The 22,500-nt window shown below is 41.6% G+C and overlaps 3 protein-coding genes across 3 annotated transcripts in view; all 3 read right to left on the bottom strand.

Annotated features, from left to right (window-relative positions):
* The window catches only part of LOC110485444 (GTPase IMAP family member 7), a 3,240-nt gene extending 2,038 nt beyond the window's left edge, over positions 1 to 1,202 (bottom strand). The window contains exon 1 of the mRNA XM_036948952.1: positions 1,008 to 1,202. Within this exon, the coding sequence (XP_036804847.1) occupies positions 1,008 to 1,149 (142 nt within the window). The 5' untranslated portion in view covers positions 1,150 to 1,202. The remainder of the gene's footprint in view (positions 1 to 1,007) is intronic.
* Positions 1,203 to 8,320: 7,118 nt separating this feature from the next.
* Positions 8,321 to 11,784, bottom strand: LOC118936307 (GTPase IMAP family member 7-like). The gene is made up of 3 exons (XM_036948955.1): positions 11,276 to 11,784; positions 9,689 to 9,763; positions 8,321 to 9,595 (listed from the first exon to the last, which is right to left on the bottom strand). The coding sequence occupies exons 2-3, from the start codon at positions 9,753 to 9,755 to the stop codon at positions 8,817 to 8,819; spliced, it is 846 nt and encodes a 281-aa protein (XP_036804850.1). The 5' UTR covers positions 9,756 to 9,763; positions 11,276 to 11,784; the 3' UTR covers positions 8,321 to 8,816.
* Positions 11,785 to 16,204: 4,420 nt separating this feature from the next.
* Positions 16,205 to 22,500, bottom strand: part of LOC118940271 (GTPase IMAP family member 7-like) — a 12,202-nt gene continuing 5,906 nt past the window's right edge. Inside the window, exon 3 of the mRNA XM_036948953.1 lies at positions 16,205 to 17,184. Within this exon, the coding sequence (XP_036804848.1) occupies positions 16,310 to 17,184 (875 nt within the window). The 3' untranslated portion in view covers positions 16,205 to 16,309. The remainder of the gene's footprint in view (positions 17,185 to 22,500) is intronic.

The following is a 22,500-nucleotide window of genomic DNA, read 5'->3' as shown; positions in this document are numbered from 1 at the left end:
TCTTACAACACCTGGATAGGTATTTTACATATCAGCTAACCACATCAGTCAACCAATGGTTGATGCATGCAACCTCTAAGCAGTGGACCGTGACCTTAGTCAGTACTGATAAAAACCTGCAGGTGTGTCCCTCACAGCAACAACCTGCTATAAGATGGGTGTTGACCCAAGGTACAGTATACTGCACTATCTCTGCACTAAACAAGGTACAGTATACTGCACTATCTCTGCACTAAACAAGGTACAGTATACTACACTATCTCTGCACTAATCAAGGTACAGTATACTACACTATCTCTGCACTAAACAAGGTACAGTATACTGCACTATCTCTGCACTAAACAAGGTACAGTATACTGCACTATCTCTGCACTAAACAAGGTACAGTATACTGCACTATCTCTGCACTAAACAAGATACAGTATACTACACTATCTCTGCACTAATCAAGGTACAGTATACTACACTATCTCTGCACTAAACAAGGTACAGTATACTGCACTATCTCTGCACTAAACAAGGTACAGTATACTGCACTATCTCTGCACTAAACAAGGTACAGTATACTGCACTATCTCTGCACTAAACAAGGTACAGTATACTACACTATCTCTGCACTAAACAAGGTACAGTATACTACACTATCTCTGCACTAAACAAGGTACAGTATACTACACTATCTCTGCACTAAACAAGGTACAGTATACTGCACTTTCTCTGCATTAAACAAGGTAAATGTTTCAGGTAAAAGTCTATCCATGTTTCTCCTTTCACTGTTCTACAATATTAAAACGTGTATAAATACAAACATACTGTAATGTATGTTTATTTACACATAAATCTGATTATTGATTGATTATGATGAGGATTCTGATTATTTACACAAATATTAACAGACCTGGTATCAATAAAAGGTCTACTTAATATTGTGCCACAGTTATTCAAGTACGGTAGAGTAGATTGTTGTACAACATTTAATTAGTAAGGTAGTTAAGTTGAATACTCACTTTTAGTGTTGCACAGATCTGTATATTGTTGTCCCCTGTTGTCACTGAGAGACCTGAAGCAGTGGTCCAGCTGGTTTTGCTTAGCAGATGCCCCAGGTGGGTGGAGATTTACCTCGAACCAATGGAATGGTCTAAAACTCATGCAACACTAAAGTGCTGCACCTTACAATACCAGTGTGCTGCAGTTTACATTCTGTTAAGTTTCATTTTCCCAGCACGTACACAATTCTAGCCAATGAGAGAATGTTGCTAGGCAAACATTATTCTACTCAGGATAAGCTAAATCTGAATTTTGATTGGGTATCGGCTGTTCAACCTTGGCTGCTTGCCAAAATCATCAGATAGGCCACATCTTTGGATAACATGAAATGTGTTGGACACATAGAAGTCTCCTTCTGGGAAAAAAAAAGGTTACAAATTAATTTAGACTTGTAACTGTATACTGTAGTTGTAACTAACCTGGTCCCTGATCTGTTTTTGCTCTTTCCAACTCCATAGAGTACCACAGTATGAGTCACAATACCCATAAAACCCAGCTGTCAAACAGGGAAAGGGTTCCATTCATTTTTCACATAGAGGATTTTAGAAACACTTAAAATGGTAACACTATACGGTCATAACCGTGTCAAAATATGTCTTAACAACTGACATAACTTGTCATACATAACCTGTCACAACACTGTCATGACACATATATTTAGACCTATTGTGACATATCTTACATTATTTTATGGCTGGTTATGACACCTACATAAGAGTCAGAACCCACAGAACCTACCACTGTAGTTATTTTATGGCTGGTTATGACACCTACATAAGAGTCAGAACCCACAGAACCTACCACTGTAGTTATTTTATGGCTGGTTATGACACCTGCATAAGAGTCAGAACCCACAGAACCTACCACTGTAGTTATTTTATGGCTGGTTATGACACCTGCATAAGAGTCAGAACCCACAGAACCTACCACTGTAGTTATTATATGGCTGGTTATGACACCTACATAAGAGTCAGAACCCACAGAACCTACCACTGTAGTTATTTTATGGCTGGTTATGACACCTGCATAAGAGTCAGAACCCACAGAACCTACCACTGTAGTTATTATATGGCTGGTTATGACACCTACATAAGAGTCAGAACCCACAGAACCTACCACTGTAGTTATTTTATGGCTGGTTATGACACCTACATAAGATTCAAACCCCACAGAACCTACCACTGTAGTTATTTTATGGTTGGTTATGACACCTACATAAGAGTCAGAACCCACAGAACCTACCACTGTAGTTATTTTATGGCTGGTTATGACACCTACATAAGAGACAAACCCCACAGAACCTACCACTGTAGTTATTTTATGGCTGGTTATGACACCTACATAAGAGTCAGAACCCACAGAACCTACCACTGTAGTTATTTTATGGTTGGTTATGACACCTACATCAGAGTCAGAACCCACAGAACCTACCACTGTAGTTATTTTATGGCTGGTTATGACACCTACATAAGAGTCAGAACCCACAGAACCTACCACTGTAGTTATTTTATGGCTGGTTATGACACCTACATCAGAGTCAGAACCCACAGAACCTACCACTGTAGTTATTTTATGGCTGGTTATGACACCTACATAAGAGTCAGAACCTACCACTGTAGTTATTTTATGGCTGGTTATGACACCTACATAAGAGTCAGAACCTACCACTGTAGTTATTTTATGGCTGGTTATGACACCTACATAAGAGTCAGAACCTACCACTGTAGTTATTTTATGGCTGGTTATGACACCTACATAAGAGTCAAAACCCACAGAACCTACCACTGTAGTTATTTTATGGCTGGTTATGACACCTACATAAGAGTCAGAACCTACCACTGTAGTTATTTTATGGCTGGTTATGACACCTACATAAGAGTCAAAACCCACAGAACCTACCACTGTAGTTATTTTATGGCTGGTTATGACACCTACATAAGAGTCAGAACCTACCACTGTAGTTATTTTATGGCTGGTTATGACACCTACATAAGAGTCAGAACCTACCACTGTAGTTATTTTATGGCTGGTTATGACACCTACATAAGAGTCAAAACCCACAGAACCTACCACTGTAGTTATTTTATGGCTGGTTATGACACCTACATAAGAGTCAGAACCTACCACTGTAGTTATTTTATGGCTGGTTATGACACCTACATAAGAGTCAGAACCTACCACTGTAGTTATTTTATGGCTGGTTAAGACACCTACATAAGAGTCAAACCCCACAGAACCTACCACTGTAGTTATTTTATGGCTGGTTATGACACCTACATAAGAGTCAGAACCCACAGAACCTACCACTGTAGTTATTTTATGGCTGGTTATGACACCTACATAAGAGTCAAACCCCACAGAACCTACCACTGTAGTTATTTTATGGCTGGTTATGACACCTACATAAGAGTCAAACCCCACAGAACCTACCACACAAGGCAAAACATTCCATTACAACATATCCTTTATCATTTTCTGAAACTGACCTCTGACCATTAAATTATCATTGTAATTGCGCACACATTGATGTCATACATGCACCTTTCCCAATGCTCTGCTGCTGATGACTGGGATGAATGCAGCATTTTGTCATGAGGCTGAGAGAAACAGTCATGTTTTTTTTCATCATATATTTTAAATTAAACTCGTAGAAAATACACTTAATGACATTATTAAGAAGCATTATGACCATCCTAATCATATAAGCCAGATAGGCCTGTCAAGCCCTTATGTCAGTCATCAGTCAAAAATAGGGGTGTCTTGTCCTGCTCCTGAAATCTGCTCCTGCATTCATCCCAGTCATCAGCAACAGAGCATTGGGGTAGATGCATGTCTGACATCAATGTGTGCGCAATTACAATGATAATTGACAATTTCAGAAAATGTTATATAACACAAATCTACTGTTGACAAGTAGGAAATGGAATGTTTTGCCTTGTGTGGTAGGTTCTGTGGGTTCTGACTCTTATGTAGGTGTCATAACCAGCCATAAAATAACTACAGTGGTAGGTTCTGTGGGTTTTGACTCTCATGTAGGTGTCATAACCAGCCATAAAATAACTACAGTGGTAGGTTCTGTGGGTTTCAGGCTTTATCACAAACGGCCGTGATTGGGAGTCCCATAGGGCGGCACACAATTGACCTATCGTCGTCCGGGTTTGGCCGGTGTAGGGCGTCAATGTAAATAAGAATTTGTTCTTAACTGACTTGCCTAGTTAAATAAAGGATTAATATCATTTTTTTTTGTTATAACCGTGTCATAACATGTTAGGATGCTGGGTGTCAAGTAAAGTGTTACCAATAATTTCGTATGTAAAAAGATAAGATGTGTATGCACCCAGTGCCCAAGGAAGCACTCACTTCGGTAGCCATGAAGTGCTTTGAAAGGCTGACTCACATCAACAGTATCCTCCAGGAAACCCAAGACCCACTCCAATTCGCATATCGCCCCAACAGATCCACAGATGACACAATCTCAATCGCACTCCACACTGCCCTTTCCCACCTGGAGAAAAGGAACACCTATGTGAGAATGCTGTTCATTGACTACAGCTCAGCGTTCAACACCATAGTGCCCACGAAGCTCATCACTAGGCTAAGGACCCTGGGACTAAACACCTCCCTCTGCAACTGGATACTGGACTTCCTGAAGGGCCGCCCCCAGGTGTTAAGGGTAGGCAACAACACGTCTGCCACGCTGATCCTGACTTCCTGCTGGGCCGCCCCCAGGTGTTAAGGGTAGGCAACAACACCTCTGCCACGCTGATCCTGACTTCCTGAAGGGCCGCCCCCAGGTGTTAAGGGTAGGCAACAACACGACTGCCACGCTGATCCTGACTTCCTGAAGGGCCGCCCCCAGGTGTTAAGGGTAGGCAACAACACGACTGCCACGCTGATCCTGACTTCCTGCTGAGCCGCCCCCAGGTGTTAAGGGTAGGCAACAACACCTCTGCCACGCTGATCCTCAACACAGGGGCCCCACAGGGGTGTGTACTTTTTATTTTTCATATTTTTTATTTCACCTTTATTTAGCCAGGTAGACCAGTTGAGAACAAGTTCTCATTAACAACTGCGACCTGGCCAAGATAAAGCAAAGCAGTGTGACACAAACATCAACACAGAGTTTCACATGGGATAAACAAATGTACAGTCAATAACACAATAGAAGAAGTCTATGTACAGTTTGTGCAAATGTAGTAAAATTAGGGAAGTAAGGCAATAAATAGGCCTTATAGCTTCCAGCTTCAGTGATTTTTGCAATTCGTTTCCATCATTGGCAGCAGAAAACTGGAAGGAAAGGCGGGCAAAGGAGGTGTTGGCTTTGGGGGTGACCAGTGAAATATACCTGCTGGAGCGCGTGCTACGGGTGGGTGTTGCTATGGTGACCAGTGAGCTGAGATAAGGCGGCATACTTAGTACCGGTATACTTGATAATTAGTCCCCTCCTGTTCTCCCTGTTCACCCATGACTGCGTGGCCAAACATGACTCCAGCACCATCATTAAGTTTGCTTACGACACAACAGTGGTAGGCCTGATCACCGACAACGATGAGACAGCCTATAGGGAGGAGGTCAGAGAACTGGCAGTGTGGTGCCAGGACAACAACCTCTCCCTCAATGTGATCAGGACAAAGAGACGGATCGTGGAATACAGGAAGAGGTGGACCGAAACAGGCCCCCATTAACATCAACGGGGCTGAAGAGGGCACGACAAAACCTTTACCCCGTCAGGAGACTGAAAAGATTTGGCATGGGTCCCTAGATCCTCAAAAAGTTCTACAGCTGCACCATCGAGAGCATCCTGACCGGTTGCATCACCGCCTGGTATGGCAACTGCTCTGCATCTGACGGTAAGTTGCTACAGAGGGTAGTGCGAACGGCCCAGTACATCACTGGGGCCAAGCTTCCTGCCATCCAGGACCTAGATAATAGGCGGTGTCAGAGGAAAGCCCATAGACTCCAGTCATCCAAGTCATAGACTGTCATCTCTGCTATCGCACGGCAAGCGATACCGGACCGCCAAGTCTAGGACCAAAAGGCTCCTTAAAAGGCTTAATTAAAACCTCTTTGGGATAGGGCTAGCATTTTCACTTTTGGATAAATAGCATGCCCAATTTCAACTTTCTGCTACTCATGCCAAGAATATAAGATATGCATATTATTAGTAGATGTGGATAGAAAACACTCTGAAGTTTCTAAAACTGTTTGAATCATGTCTGTGAGTATTACAGAACTTATGTAGCAGGCAAAACCCGAGGACTAACCATTCAGAACCCCAAAAAATTGAGCTCACTGTCTATTCAATGAGTTTTCTTTGGGACACTAGATGAAATATGAGCTTGTTTGCTGTTCCTACCGCTTCCACTGGATGTCACCAGTCTTTGGAAATAGGTTGAGGTATTTCCTTTGTGAAATGAAGAAGTACGGCCATCTTGGATTAGGGTAACGTTATGTGTACTGTTTGAGAGTTGCGCAAGACTAGGAAAGTAGCGTTAGTTTGTGATCATCCTGTATTGAAAACAGATAGCCCCGTCTTCAATTTGATTGATTATTAACGTTTAAAAATACCACAAGTTGTATTACAAAAGTAGTTTGAAATGTTTTGGCAAAGTTTACAAGTCACTTTTGAGATATTTTGTAGTGACGTTGCGCAAATGGGATGCTGTTTTTTTCTTGATCAAACGCACCAAATAAATTTACATTTTGGATATATATCGACGGAATTAATCGAACAAAAGGACCATTTGTGATGTTTATGGGACATATTGGAGTGCCAACTAAAGAAGCTCGTCAAAGGTAAGGCATGTTTTATATTTTATTTCTGCGTTTTATTTGAATCTGGCGCTTTGCATTTTCCTTGGCAATTGGCCAGGTGGGACATTTGTGTCCCACCTATCCCAGAGAGGTTTTAATATACTCTACTGCTACACTTAAATCACTCTGTGTTTTCCATAAATGACACCTCCATAAATATTTTTCCCCCTTTTTCTCTCCACTCTACAGAATGGACTCTTGGAAAGCCCCTTGGTAACATGAGTATGGTAACATCAAAAGGTTGGGAACCTAACATTATTTTGGCAATCCAACCAGTTGAAAGTGTCTGTTGGTACTTAAAAAACGTGATGTCAGATCAGTTGTCGCCTGAGACATTATTAATGATGGTATCTTGGAAAGTCTACACGTTCTAGTTATCAGATTCACATGGAATTGTTGTGCAATTTAAATGTTTAAATATGAAACTATTTGTGAAAAGATGAAATGTCATTTTAGGTTCTAAATGAGAGAATTGTTTTCATAAGTGAACTATGCTCACACAGTGGCCCCGCTCAAGTGAACAGGCATTGGTTGTGAACTATGAAACACGCCCTTCTCTCCCCCACGACAAATGCCCAATGACGAAAGTCAACCTCTTATGTTCCCGATGACATGAGGACTGCTGTCCATAGTTTAAAAAGGGCAAATTTCAACATGGAGGTGACAATCGACACACTGAAGGGATGAATTTCGACTTTACCAGCCAGAATATAGCATGAGCTTATGGTATTGCAACTTGGTATGAACTTTGAACTCTTGTTCACTAAAGAAGTGATACATCCTGGCCGTCGAGTTATCAGCAGCAGCTGTGGACGTGCATGGCCTGGGAAGGGACGAGAATCTCTTCGGAATGACAGGGTACTATATCGTATCCGTTCTACCACCGAAAGACAGGGTACTACATCGTATCCGTTCTACCACCAGACGAACGACTACAACGTATCTGCCCAGAAATACTCTTCAAAGGACAAGGCAGAGCTCTGCTGTGCAACCTAGCCTTCCATCTTCGACCAATCTATCGAAGCGCTGCTCAGAGTAAATATATTTCTTGAATTTTCCTTTTCCGAATGGGCAGTTATTTAGAATGCATACGATTCTGTATTTACGATAGCATAGCTTCATAAGGACCGATAGATACCCAATCCTTTTGTTTCTCAGTCTTCACGCACTTTCATTCAAACCCAATCCCCTTTCTTTGTGTAACCAGCCGTCATATCGGTTTCGTCCACTAGGGATGTTGCCTTTTATGACTTAATTAGTCGGCAATGTATGATCCATCCCGTGTATATGTAATTCTGTGGGACTATTTAGGTATTTTGTAAATAAATGATTAATCCAAATTTTGTATCGCAGATTCAACTTGTTAGCCAGGGTTCGTGAAGATAACCAAGAATTTACAACTTTCAGATGAGACTGAATAAGGTGACGATTAATAATTGACTGCTATTGATATAAAAGATGACCAGGTCTTTAAGAGTTTATTCGGAAGACAACAGCTCTATAAACATGCTTCCGTGGTGCCCCGACTTCCTAGTTAATTACATTTGCATGATTAGTTTAATCAGGTAATATTAATTACAGATAATTTATTTTATAAAATAGCATGTCATGTCATTTAATCCATAGTAAAGACACAACAATACTATATTTCCACACTAAATACATGCACTAAGATGAAAAAACATGGTCAACACCTGGGCTGCTTTCAAAAACTATCATGATTTGAGTTGAGGAACATTGTAACTATAGGTGATGAGAGGGTGATTGTGTACAGTGCAGCAGGAGTGTTTTGTTCACATTTTCCACGTTCACACCCTGCTAGGGCCACCCTGCCACCCGGCTAGCATATATATATAACATTGCAAATGGTTTTGAAAGAACTGTTATATCATTCAGTAAGTACCGTTGCCATACGTAGCAAAACGTTAAGACCAACTGAACGTACCCCCGGTGTTTTAAAAGCCTAGCATATGCATAGTGCATTCATACCCTTGGCTGACGCCTACAGCTAGACCTGCTGCCACCAATACCGGTGAAGCAGACAACATCCCTAGACCTGCTGCGGCTAGACCGCCGTACGCTGCCAGTTTACAGTAAAACGTAATATCGCTGATCTTTCTCTGAGCCTCTTCATAGTCAGCACTGGTGTAGTGTTCTCCTCCATTGTCCTCCACCACCATCTCCTCAATCTTCTCCAGCAGCTCTCTAACCTGAGTGTTGTCTTCTCTCTTGTCATTGATTAGGGAGTGATATCTGCCCCCACACATATTGATGAGTCTCCTTAGCGCTTTGCTCTGAGCAAGAAACCCTTTGACTGTTTTGCCCTTCAGTTGATCTCCATGAGTGAACAGCAAGATGGTGTACATTGAGGCATCTTCTCCAAAGTTCTCCTGGATCCACTTCACAGTGTTCTGCTCCTCCTCTGTGAACCTCCCCAGTCTGATCACCAGCAGGAAGGCGTGGGGTCCTGGGACTGACATGTAGATGGCCTTCTCTATTTCTCTTTTTATCTCTTCTTGAGACATTGTTGTGTCATAGAGCCCCGGGGTGTCGATGACATCAATCTTCCTCCCATCCACCACTCCACTCTGTTTCTCACTCTGTGCAGTCACAGACACTGGAGAAGCCTCCACTTTAAACCCCTCCCTCCCCAGGATGGTGTTTCCTGTTGTACTCTTCCCTGATCCAGTCTTCCCCACCAGAACTATCCTCAGGTCAGAGAGCTGCCCTGAAACTGAAAACAGACAAGAAGTGCTTGAGATGATAATTTTCAGTAGCCATTTATCAAGACACTATGTGTTCCTGCACAGTATGTGTGTGTGTGTACCTTGGCATTGACCAGTGAGTGTCAACAGGAACAGAATCTTCAGAATCCTTCCTGTCCCTTGTTCCATCTCTACTACTGCAGCCAATCAAAAACATGGAAACAGACAATGACCTCATTACAAAATACAAAGTCCACATTTCTTCAGTGACTCATCCAAAGCGTTTGGCCAAGTTCCAACGTTATCACGCCCTGACCTTAGATTTCTCTGTTTTCTATATATTTTGGTTAGGTCAGGGTGTGACTAGGGTGGGTATGCTAGTTTTTGTATTGTCTAGGGTTTTTGTGTGTCTTGGGTTTTGTAGGTCTAGGGTTTTTTGTATGTTTATGTTGGCCTGATATGGTTCCCAATCAGAGACAGCTGTTTATCGTTGTCTCTGATTGGGGATCATATTTAGGTAGCCATTTCCCTTTTGTGTTTGTGGGATCTTGTTCTATGTTTAGTTGCCTGTCTGCACTATTCGTTTAGCTTCACGTTTCATTCGATTGTTTGTTGTTTTGTTAGTTTCAGTTATTACATATCATGTGGAATTCTACTCACGCTGCTGGTCTCATCTTTGTGACGAACGTGACAAACGTTCACAGATGAGGAAAGACTAAATTATTATTTTTTTCAGCTATTTGACTTCTAAACAATAACAATTATAAAACTATAAACAATAAAAACAGTAATGATATGCGGTACAACTGTTGTAAAACACAGTACATTCCCTAAGATAGGGCGTACATAATGCACTCATATGGGGCGTATCAAATGACATTCTAAACATGGTTATTCTACCGTTGCCTGGCTGCTGCTGTTAAGACCAGATAGACCAGTTAGAGGTTGTGTTCCCATCACCATCAAACATCACATCTACTGTGTAGACAGACAGGAAGAGTTTAAACAATAATTAAGTGGAATCTGTATAACGGAAAACAGTGCTAAATGTGTAAATCAGGAGGTGTCTGAACACAAAGGTGCGTTCCTCTGTTCCGACGTTGCTGATGCCAGATCTTACAACGCTTGTATAGGTATTTTACATATCAGCTAAACACATCATGTGTTTTAGCGATCCGTCAGTCAACCAATGGTTGATACATGCAACGTCTTAGCAGTGGAATGCGACCTTAGTCAGTACTGACAAAAACCTGCAGGTGTGTCCCTCACAGCAACAACCTGCTACAAGATCGACCACCTTGAACGAGACACAGTATACTGCACTATCTCTACACTAAACAAGGTACAGTATACTGCACTATCTCTGCACTAAACAAGGTACAGTATACTACACTATCTCTGCACTAAACAAGGTAAATGTTTCAGGTAAAAGTCTAACCATGTTTCCTCTTTCACTGTTCTACAATATTAAGACGTGTATAAATACAAACATACTGTATAGCAGAATGATATTGTTAACAGCTACATTATTATATTGTTTTGACATTTTGATGTTAAGTGATGTAATCATATGACAATTTATGCATAAATGTTAACAGACCTGGTATCAATAAAATGTCTTCTTAATATTGTACTACAGTTATTCAAGTACTGTAGAGTAGATTGTTGTACAACATTTAATTAGTAAGGTAGTTAAGTTGAATACTCACTTTTAGTGTTGCACGGATCTGTATATTGTTGTTCCCTGTTGTCACAGACACCTGAAGCAGTGGTCCTGCTGGTTTTGCATAGCCAGATGCCCCAGGTGGGTGGAGATTTACCTCGACCAATGGAATGGTCTAAAACTCATGCAAAACTAAAGCGCCCAATGTGCCTCACCTTACATTCTGTTAAGTTTCATTTTCCCAGAAACTAGTCATTTCTAGCCAATGAGAGACTCTTATGTAGGTGTCATAACCAGCCATAAAATAATGTAAGATATGTCACAAACAGGTCTAAATATATGTGTCATGACAGTGTTATGACCATATTATGACAGGTTATGACACATTATGTCAGCTGTTATGACATATTATGACATAGCTATGACTGTAAAATATCTGTAAAATATGCACCCGTCATACATGTGAATTGTGTTTTTAACTAATTCCATGAAATTACAGTTTTTTGATAAACTGTTCTTTAAAAGTCTGATCATTGAGTGTCTCCCAATAAAACAAAACAACAACATTTTGCCTTGAAGCAATGTGAAAAACGGATTCTCGTAATTTACATAATAGCACATATTTAATGAGGTTTTCATTTAAAAATAAATAAAAACTTGCATATATGTTTACTTTGAACTTGTAAAGTGTCAGCCTGATGAGAGTAAACAAACAAAAGTCCCTATTAGCCTGTGGTGCCTGGCCTTAAGACATGATTGACGTGTTATAACCTGTTATGACATATTAAGACATTATTATGACGTGTTATAACCTGTTATGACATATTAAGACATTATTATGATGTGTTATAACCTGTTATGACATATTAAGACATGATTATGACATGTTATAACCTGTTATGACGTGATATAACCCGTTATGACATATTATGGTGTGTTATAACCTGTTATGACATATTAAGACATGATTATGACCGTGTTATAACCTGTTATGATGCTTGATGTCAAGTAAAGTGTTACCAATCATGTTGTATGTAAAAAGAAAGGACGTGTGTCTGCACTCAGTGTATCTGACGTCTGTTGATTCTCATTGTACAGCATTAATCTACTCTACTGCTACACTTAAACCACTCTGAGTGTTTTTCCCACTCCAACCTCTTATCTTCCACATCTTTATATGTCAGGGTCTTTCAGTCTTTTAAAAGGCATTGAACCATGAAAATATCCCGTTAAAACACCTGTAACAGGAACTACTACTTGAGCTGCTACAGTACCACCTTCTGAACTACTACTGGTGCTGCTACAGTACCACCTTCTGCTACAGTACCACCTTCTGCTACAGTACCACCTTCTGAACTACTACTGGTGCTGCTACAGTACCACCTTCTGAACTACTACTGGTGCTGCTACAGTACCACCTTCTGATCTATTACTGGTGCTGCTACAGTACCACCTTCTGATCTACTACTGGTGCTGCTACAGTACCACCTTCTGAACTACTACTGGTGCTGCTACAGTACCACTTTCTGATCTACAACTGGTGCTGCTACAGTACCACCAGCACCGGGGAATCCACCAGCCATGCCTTCAGGCATACCACCAGCACCAGGGAATCCACCAGCCATGCCTTCAGACATACCACCAGCACCAGTGAATCCCCCAGCCATGCCTTCAGATATACCACCAGCACCAGTGAATCCACCAGCCATGCCTTCAGACATACCCCCAGCACCAGTGAATCCACCAGCCATGCCTTCAGACATACCACCAGCACCAGTGAATCCACCAGCCATGCCTTCAGACATACCACCAGCACCAGTGAATCCACCAGCCATGCCCTTAGGCATACCACCAGCACCCTGGTACAACTTGGTGATGATTGAGTTGCACACATTGTATAAATTGATGGTTCGGGTTACAGGATGCCATATTTTTCCATATTCTGTTACAGTTAAAGGGTTGTTCAGATTCAGTTAGACCTGTGGACCCTACTTTTTGAATGGTTAGCTCAGAATAAGACTTTTCCAATAGTTGTTTATACATTTCTTAATTATTAACTTCTTGAGGGTAGCCCAAATAAGACCAGGGTCTCATTCCCAATGGTGCCTTGAATACAAACATTTTCTCCCAAACAGGAAGAAAAACTAACATGACAAATAGAACAAGGAGAATAAATATAAGCACAGAGAACAACCTCAACACCACAATTTCACCATACAAACCACCACAATCAATCGAAAGAACTGCAATCCGCCCACCGAGTGGCACAGCGGTCTAAAGCCCTTTATCACAGTGCTAGGGGTGTCGCTACAGACCCGGGTTCAATCCCAGGCTGTATCACAACTGGCTGTGATCGGGAGTCCCCATAGGATGGCACACAATAGGCGGCATCGTCCGGGTGAGGGGAAGGTTTGGCCGGGGGGGGAGGCTTTACTTGGCTCATCGCGCTCTAGTGACTCCTTGTGGCGGGTCGGGCGCCTGCAATCTAACCCGGTCGTCAGTTAAATAGTATTTCCTCCGACACGTTGGTGCGGCTGGCTTCCGGGTGTTAAGAAGCGTGGTTTGGTGGGTCATGTTTCAGAGGACACATGACTCAACCTTTGCCTCCCCAGCCCATTGGGGAGTTGCAGCGATGAGACGAGATCGAAATTGTGGAGAAAAAAGGGGTAAAATACAATCTTCATTGAAATAATTCAACACCAGAGTCCTAACCTGCACTAGAGGCTCCAGGGAAACAAAATGCAAGGAATGATGTGCTCTGTGCTCTGTCCAGGTCTAAAACCGGATTGGTTCACATGAAGAACAGATGGGATTCTAAAACCTGATTGGTTCACATTAAGAATAGATGGGATTCTAAAACCTGATTAGTTCACATTAAGAATAGATGGGATTCCAAAACCTGATTGGTTCACATGAAGAACAGATGGGATTCTAAAACCTGATTGGTTCACATTAAGAATAGATGGGATTCTAAAACCTGATTAGTTCACATTAAGAATAGATGGGATTCCAAAACCTGATTGGTTCACAGTAAGAATAGATGGGATTCTAAAACCTGATTAGTTCACATTAAGAATAGATGGGATTCCAAAACCTGATTGGTTCACATTAAGAATAGATGGGATTCTAAAACCTGATTGGTTCACATTAAGAATAGATGGGATTCTAAAACCTGATTGGTTCACATTAAGAATAGATGGGATTCTTAAACCTGATTGGTTCACATTAAGAATAGATGGGATTCTAAAACCTGATTGGATCACATTAAGAATAGATGGGATTCTAAAACCTGATTGGTTCACATTAAGAATAGATGGGATTCTAAAACCTGATTAGTTCACATTAAGAATAGATGGGATTCCTAAACCTGATTTGATCACATTAAGAATAGAGTGGGAAGTTAAAAATGTTCTTAGTTGACAGTTGGTCAGGGATTCTAGTACTTTGTGAAGGCAAGATCATGTTCAAATTGTTCAGAAGGATGTCCTCCTTTATGTAGGGGGGGGGGGGGACATGTCCTGCTTTACAGATCATAAGGACACCACCAGAAACAACTGTCAAGTTCAAATATATCGGTCAATGGTTCTGTGATCAGTGGTGCAGAGAGTAAAAAGGGATTATGTGAATCAGCTACGGATATTTTTTGTTTTTTCTTCAACTCTTTAACTTAGCACTTAGCACATCATAGACACCAAAAGGGGAAATTAAGATAAAGTCTGTGAGTCTTAGTGCATCGTTCTCTACAAGGTCACGTGACTAGGGGACTCTCTCTAGTAGAATGATATGCATTTTCAGAGATTATCCTTTCAAATAATTGAAGCAAAATGGTTATTATGTAAATGTCGTCTAGTATGGGACCAGAGGCTGTCAAACCCTGCTGGCACAACAAAGGGATGGAGATGTTTCAAATGTTTTACCACTTTATAGAAGTTAACATATATAGCACGTATATTATAGAGATCAGTCCTTTCAGAAGTTAGCATATATAGCACGTATGTTATAGAGATCAGTCCTTTCAGAAGTTAGCATATATAGCACGTATGTTATAGAGATCAGTCCTTTCAGAAGTTAGCATATATAGCACGTATGTTATAGAGATCAGTCCTTTCAGAAGTTAGCATATATAGCACGTATGTTATAGAGATCAGTCCTTTCAGAAGCCCAGATCATTTATTTATAAATCCCAACATTGGATGGTTCGGTAGTTGGGTTTCCCAAGGGACTCTACAGGCCACCATACCTGACCTGAGTTGTAAATATAAACAAAAAGAGTTGCCTGGTAATGTGTGTGTATGTGGTAATGTGTGTGTATCTGGTAATGTGTGTGTATCTGGTAATGTGTGTGTATCTGGTAATGTGTGTGTATCTGGTAATGTGTGTGTATCTGGTAATGTGTGTGTATCTGGTAATGTGTATGTATCTGGTAATGTGTATCTGGTAATGTGTATGTATCTGGTAATGTGTGTGTATCTGGTAATGTGTGTGTATGTGGTAATGTGTGTGTATCTGGTAATGTGTGTGTATCTGGTAATGTGTATGTATCTGGTAATGTGTATCTGGTAATGTGTATGTATCTGGTAATGTGTGTGTATCTGGTAATGTGTATCTGGTAATGTGTGTGTATCTGGTAATGTGTGTGTATCTGGTAATGTGTGTGTATCTGGTAATGTGTATGTATCTGGTAATGTGTATGTATCTTCCAAATCTTGGAATGTTCTGAAACCATTACTGTCCATGATATCGGCATGGTTACGGATTCCACATTAGGACCATTGGGGAGATGCAAATGGCCGCCCTCCAGATAACAAGGCATTAGTGTGAAATAATATCCAACATCTGATCTGAGGCTTTTGACCATTCTTTGTTCTTAGTCATTGTTGGGGAAAAATTGGATCCAGATCAGATGTTGGGTACTTTATTTATTGAATAGTATATGAATCCTATCAATTAAAATGTCAAATTTAGGCACAATAAATTGTATTTATTTATTAATTTCTCAGAGATCACATTCTATTTATATTATATAACACAATAATTCATCTTAATTTCAAAACAATCTGAGATGGTGGATGTGTAAATCTTATTTCTCCTGGTCTTCTGAGGTGAAATAGGTGTCCATGCACTGATAACCTTTAACAGCGGCCAATGCAGCCCCTGCTGCTAACGACAATGGAGAGCTGTACATGGCTCCCAACCCCAATGCAGCCATACTGGCAAACGCTGACCATTTGCACTCATTCAATTTCTCTTCTCTTCTTCTTCTTTCTTCCTCATCCTGTCTCCTCTCTCTGTCTCTCTCCTTCTTCTCCTGTTTCTTCCTCTCCTCCTCCTCTTCAATCTTCATCTGGGCCTCCTGGTACATCTCGTTGGTGTAGTGTTGTCCTCCATTCTTCTTCACCATCTCCTCTATCTTCTTCAGCAGCTCTGGGACCTGAGTGTTGTCTTCTCTCTTGTCATTGATTAGGGAGTGATATCTGCCCCCACAGATATTGATGAGTTTCCGTAACTCTTTGCTCTCAGCCAGAAACTCTTCCACTGATTTCCCCTCCAGTTGATCTCCATGTGTGAACAGCAAGATGGTGTACATTGAGGCTTCTTCTCCAAAGTTCTTCTGGATCCACTTAACAGTGTTCCTCTCCTCCTTTGTAAACCTCCCCAGTCTGATCACCAGCAGGAAGGCGTGAGGTCCTGGGACTGACATTTCTATACACCTGACTATTTCACTTTTTATCTCTTCTTTAGACATTGTTGTATCATAGAGTCCCGGGGTGTCGATGACATCAATCTTCCTCCCATCCACCACTCCACTCTGTTTCTCACTCTGTGCAGTCACAGACACTGGAGAAGCCCCCGCTTTAAACACCTCTCTCCCCAGGATGGTGTTTCCTGTTGCACTCTTCCCTGATCCAGTCTTCCCCACCAGAACTATCCTCAGGTTAGAGGGCTGCCCTGAAACTGTGGAAACAGACAAGAAATTATTGATTTTGCAATAACATGTTAAGATAAATGCACAACACAGAGGACTAAAGGTCAACGATCCATGGAAATAATGTTTTTTCTGTAATAGGGGATTATTTATCAATGGGTCAGAGACATGGGAGGAATTTGTCTCCACATTGAGCCTGAAATAGGCCATTGGCCCAGTTTTATAGCAAGGAATTATAATTGGTCAACTATAGGCTAGGGTAGGTTTATACAACTACATCCTGTCCCTTTGTTCCGTGGAAAGAATCACGGAGGAGAGAATCACTGAGGACAGGGGAGAATGAACATCTACCTCTCAGCAAAACATATATGATTTGTCCTCTTTGAATAAACCTATTTTTCTCCCCCTCATTTGCTTTGGGGTCTGTGTTATTGAAGAGTAACATCAATTGCTAACACTTGGTGCCGTGACCCAGATGAATTGGTCGTAACCAACAACAAGGAAAGACTCAACTGTGTATTGATCCAGGGGAAAGAGAGAGAGAGTTTTGAGCCCATTGGATTGAACTCTAAATTTCCTGATTGACTGCTAACATATTGCTGGGTGAGTCTAGACCGATTACTTTTTATTCTTTTTATTTTACCGTTATTTGACCAGGTTGTCTGAGAACACGTTCTCATTTACAGCAACGACCTGGGGAATCGTTGCAGGGGAGAGGAGGGGGATGAATGAGCCCATTGTTAGCTGGTAATGATTAGGTGATCATGATGGTATGAGGGACAGCTTGAGAATTTAGCCAGGACACCGGGGTTAACACCCCTACTCCTACGATAAGTGCCAAAGGATCTTTAATGACCTCAGAGAGTCAGGACACCCGTTTAACGTCCCATCCGAAAGACGGCACCCTACACAGGGCAGCGTCCCCAATCACTGCCCTGGGACATTGGGATATTTTTTTAGACCAGAGGAAAGAGTGGGACCTATTGGTCCTCCAACACCACTTCAGCAGCGTCTGGTCTCCCATCCAGGGACTGACCAGGACCAACCCTGCTTAGCTTCAAGAAGCAAGCCAGCAGTGGGATATCATTTAAAAGAACCAAATCAGGATAAAATAAGTGCATGCAATGAGTGATACGTATCTGTGATGTATAAGGTAGAGTCCTTTGTTTGCACTGTTGCAGGTTTGTTAAATCTCTAGTCCTCTATTAAAAAGGTGTGAGTCCTTTTTTGTGAAACCTTCTTGTTGCAAAGAAGTGAGTTGCTAGTTGAGTAGCAATTTTTGCCACGTGGGTAATGTAGCACTTCAACAGGCTTTTGAAGTGAACACAGGTTTTATGGGTAACCAGGCCCTAAAGTTTAGACAAACAAGAGGTTATAATCCTCAACGGAGGTTGTAAATATATACACTGCTCAAAAAAATAAAGGGAACACTAAATCAGAACGTTCTCCACGGCAACTCCAGACTCTGTCACGTCTGTCACATGTGCTCAGTGTGAACCTGCTTTCATCTGTGATGAGCACAGGGCGCCAGTGGCGGATTTGCCAATCTTGGTGTTGTCTGGCAAATGCCAAACGTCTGGCACGGTGTTGGGCTGTAAGCACAACCCCCACCTGTGGACATCGGGCCCTCATACCACCCTCATGGAGTCTGTTTCTGACCGTTTGAGCAGACACATGCACATTTGTGGCCTGCTGGAGGTCATTTTGCAGGGCTCTGGCAGTGATCCTCCTGCTCCTCCTTGTACAAAGGCGGAGGTAGCGGTCCTGCTGCTGGGTTGTTGCCCTCCTACGGCCTCCTCTACGTCTCCTGATGTACTGGCCTGTCTCCTGGTAGCGCCTCCAAGGTTTAGAGCAGAGGTGGTTAGACACAGTAGGTTACCCAACATGGAAGATGAAGGTGCTCCATTTTTGGAGGAATTGAGTGTAATCACCCAGCAGTGAAAAACTTTTGTTTCCACAACTATGGACTGGGAAAGACAAAACTACGACGACGTCATCGACAGGCTGTCACGACTGGACAGAGACATCAATCAACATAATAAACCGGCTGTTAACTAGTGATTATGTTAAGATTGATTGTTTTTTCTAAGATAGTTTAATGTTAGCTAGCATCTTACCTTGGCTCACGTAACAGGTGGTCAGCCTGCCACTCAGTCTCCTCGTGGAGATCAATGTAATCGTCCATAATCGGCGTCCAAAAATGCCGATTACCGATTGTTATGAAAACTTGAAATTGGCCATCGACCTCTATTTGGGACACATTGGTGTGGACAAGATAGTTTATCGTTTTGTGGGCAAATGGTGAAATCCTGGTGTGCGGAAAGAGTCTGAGGCTGTTGTGGCAAATTGCAACTCTATATGGAAAACAACACCAAGAGACGTGTGAAAGTACAGATACGACGAGCCCCTCCAGGACCCTGCAGACATCTACAGCTTGACTACAATACGCTGCCCAAATGTAAAGGACAGGAAGATGTGCTGGTCGTTGTTGATCGTTTCTCACGATGAGTTGAAGCCCACCCTACTGAGAACGGAAACGCACAAAACACAGCTAAAATTCTGATTGGAGAAATCAGACAGACAAGTAAAAAGAGACGCGAGACTCCTGAAGGGGGAAGTGACGTAGTACCAGGACAGTGGGTGATGGTAACAAACACATGGAACAGAGACGTGAGACTCCTGAAGGGGGAAGTGACGTAGTACCAGGACAGTGGGTGATGGGTAACAAACACATGTAACAGAGACGTGAGACTCCTGGAGGGGGACTTGACGTAGTACCAGGACAGTGGGTGATGGTAACAAACACATGTGACAGACACAATAGGGCCAAAATGGGAAGGTCATTATCAAGTGTTGCTCATAATAAGGTCAGCAGTGAAAGTCCAGGGAAAATCCCGATGGATACATGTCACTCATTGCAAGGTTTTCCATGTTGATGACAAAGCGGAGCCTGGAGAATAAAGAACTGATTGATTAGCAATCAGGGGACAATCTCAGGTGAAGAAGTATACTAAGATGATCAGAACCTGATAAGCTTCTATATGTTGTACTCCGCAGTCGTCATATTAGGGAAATCTAGGTGAAATGTCTAACGTTTTCATGAAAATCGGGACATGCTTACTCTATGTGAAATATACATTTCTCTTGAAACCAGGACGTTACTTTCATTATTGTTTCCTTCGTTACAGGTTATGAGAATCTACCTTCTGAAGCTGCAGCAATATCCCTTGACTGTACCTGAAATGATACAAGATCACCGGTGAAGTGTTCATTAGAGAAGTCCTTATCAACCAGTGGAACGGAAGAAGAATTCCTCACTACCGGCAGACTGTCAGAACATCATCTCTAATAGTTATCTATGTTGGACTGATACCAGTGTGGAAGAGCTGGTCACTTTGGTGAATGATTACCTTGTCAATAGGACAATTGACTATTGTTGTCTTGTAGACAATTATTTTTCCGTGTGAGTTTCCTCAAATTCAGGATGTGGTAGGACTTGTAAGGGACATCATCATTACACCTGTTAATACTTATTTTCTATAACTTTGTTTGAAATCTATTTCTTATTGTAACATCAGGTAAAACATTGTCACGCCCTGACCTTAGAGATCCTTTTTATGCCTCTATTTTGGTTTGGTCAGAGAGTGAGTTGGGGTTCTATGTCTGGTGTTCTATGTTTTCTTTACTGTGTGTTTTGCCGGGTAGGGTTCTCAATCAGAGGCAGCTGTCTATCGTTGTCTCTGCTTGAGAACCATACTTAGGTAGCCTTTTCCCACCTGTCTGTTGTGGGTAGTTGTTTTCTGTTTTGTGTCTGCACCAGCCAGAACTGTTTCGTTTCGTTCACTCTCTTTGTTGTTTCAGTGTTCAGTTTATTTATTCAATTACAATGAACACTTACCACGCTGCGTTTTGGTGACCTTCTTTCCAGGGCGAACGTTACAAATATGTCCTTTGTGTTTTATAGAAATGTAATGTGTTTAATGTGAATGATTTTATTTTTTTATTTTACCTTTATTTAACCAGGCAAGTCAGTTAAGAACAAATTCTTATTTTCAATGACGGCCTGGGAACAGTGGGTTAACTGCCTGTTCAGGGGCAGAACGACAGATTTGTACCTTGTCAGCTCGGGGGTTTGATCTCACAACCTTCCGGTTACTAGTCCAACGCTCTAACCACTAGGCTACCCTGCCGCCCCATTATGCTTAATGCTAATGTTTTCTATTATTTTACAAAAATACATTTGAAGTATGTTTCTTTTTAAATGGTCTAGGGGGAGTGTAAGAATATTTTACGATAACTACACAACGCAGAGGACGAGAGGTCAATCGATTACTTATGATCAATAAAAATAGTGTTTTTTTCTGTCATTGGGAATTACTGATCAATGGGTCAGAGACATGGGAGAAATTTGTCTAGACATTGAGACTGAAATAGGTTACTTGTTATTTTGCCATTGGCCCAGTTTTATTGCAAGGAATTCTAACTGGTCAACCACAGGCTATGGTTGGGTTATAACACTACATCCTGTCCCTTTGTTCTGTGGAGAGAATCACTGAGGAGAGAATCACTGAGGACAGGGGAGAATGAACATCTACCTCTCAGCATAACATATATGATTTGTCCTCTTTGAATAAACCTATTTTTCTCCCGCTGATTTGCTTTGGGGTCTGTGCTATTGAAGAGTAACATCAACTGCTAACACTGATAGTGGGTGTCTTGATAAAAGGCTACTGAAAACTCTGTGTAATATATATATGCGTGTGTGTGTGTCTTTCCTGGTTGAGGGTTTACAAGTGTCACGTTCTGACCTCTATTTCTGTTGTTTTGTATTTATTTAGTATGGTCAGGGCGTGAGTTGGGTGGGCAGTCTATGTTTGTTTTTCTATGTTTTGGGGCATTTCTATGTTTTCGGCCTAGTATGGTTCTCAATCAGAGGCAGGTGTCATTAGTTGTCTCTGATTGAGAATCATACTTAGGTAGCCTGGGTTTCACTGTGTGTTTGTGGGTGATTGTTCCTGTCACTGTGTTTGGTGTCACAGGATAGGACTGTTTTGCGTTTTCACATTTCTTGTTTTTGTTAGTTTGTTCATGTGTAGTGATTTATTAAAACATGAATAACCACCACGCTGCGCTTTGGTCCGCTTCTCTTCCTCCTACAGACGAACGCCCTTACAACAAGACATTAACTGCTTCTCTTCTAGTCAAATAGTCAAATAACATTCAGCTTATACACCAATATATACCCAATAAGACATGCCACCAGAGGTCTCTTCACAGTCCCCTAGTTCAACATTAAACAAATAAATAAAACATATTAAATATCTTCTCATGGAATGGCAGGACAT

This window comes from Oncorhynchus mykiss, chromosome 17, assembly GCF_013265735.2.
Source record: "Oncorhynchus mykiss isolate Arlee chromosome 17, USDA_OmykA_1.1, whole genome shotgun sequence".
Taxonomy (NCBI): Eukaryota; Metazoa; Chordata; class Actinopteri; order Salmoniformes; family Salmonidae; genus Oncorhynchus; species Oncorhynchus mykiss.
Note: the sequence above shows the minus strand (reverse complement) of the source record. Positions and strands in the feature narration are given on the sequence as shown.

Excerpts from the sequence above, each read along its gene's own strand:
- LOC118936307 (XM_036948955.1), bottom strand. The coding sequence starts at position 9,755 with ATGGAACAAGGGACAGGAAGGATTCTGAAGATTCTGTTCCTGTTGACA. Across the intron at positions 9,596-9,688 it reads ACTCACTGGTCAATGCCAAG|TTTCAGGGCAGCTCTCTGAC; the intron begins GTACACACACAC and ends GTCTGTTTTCAG.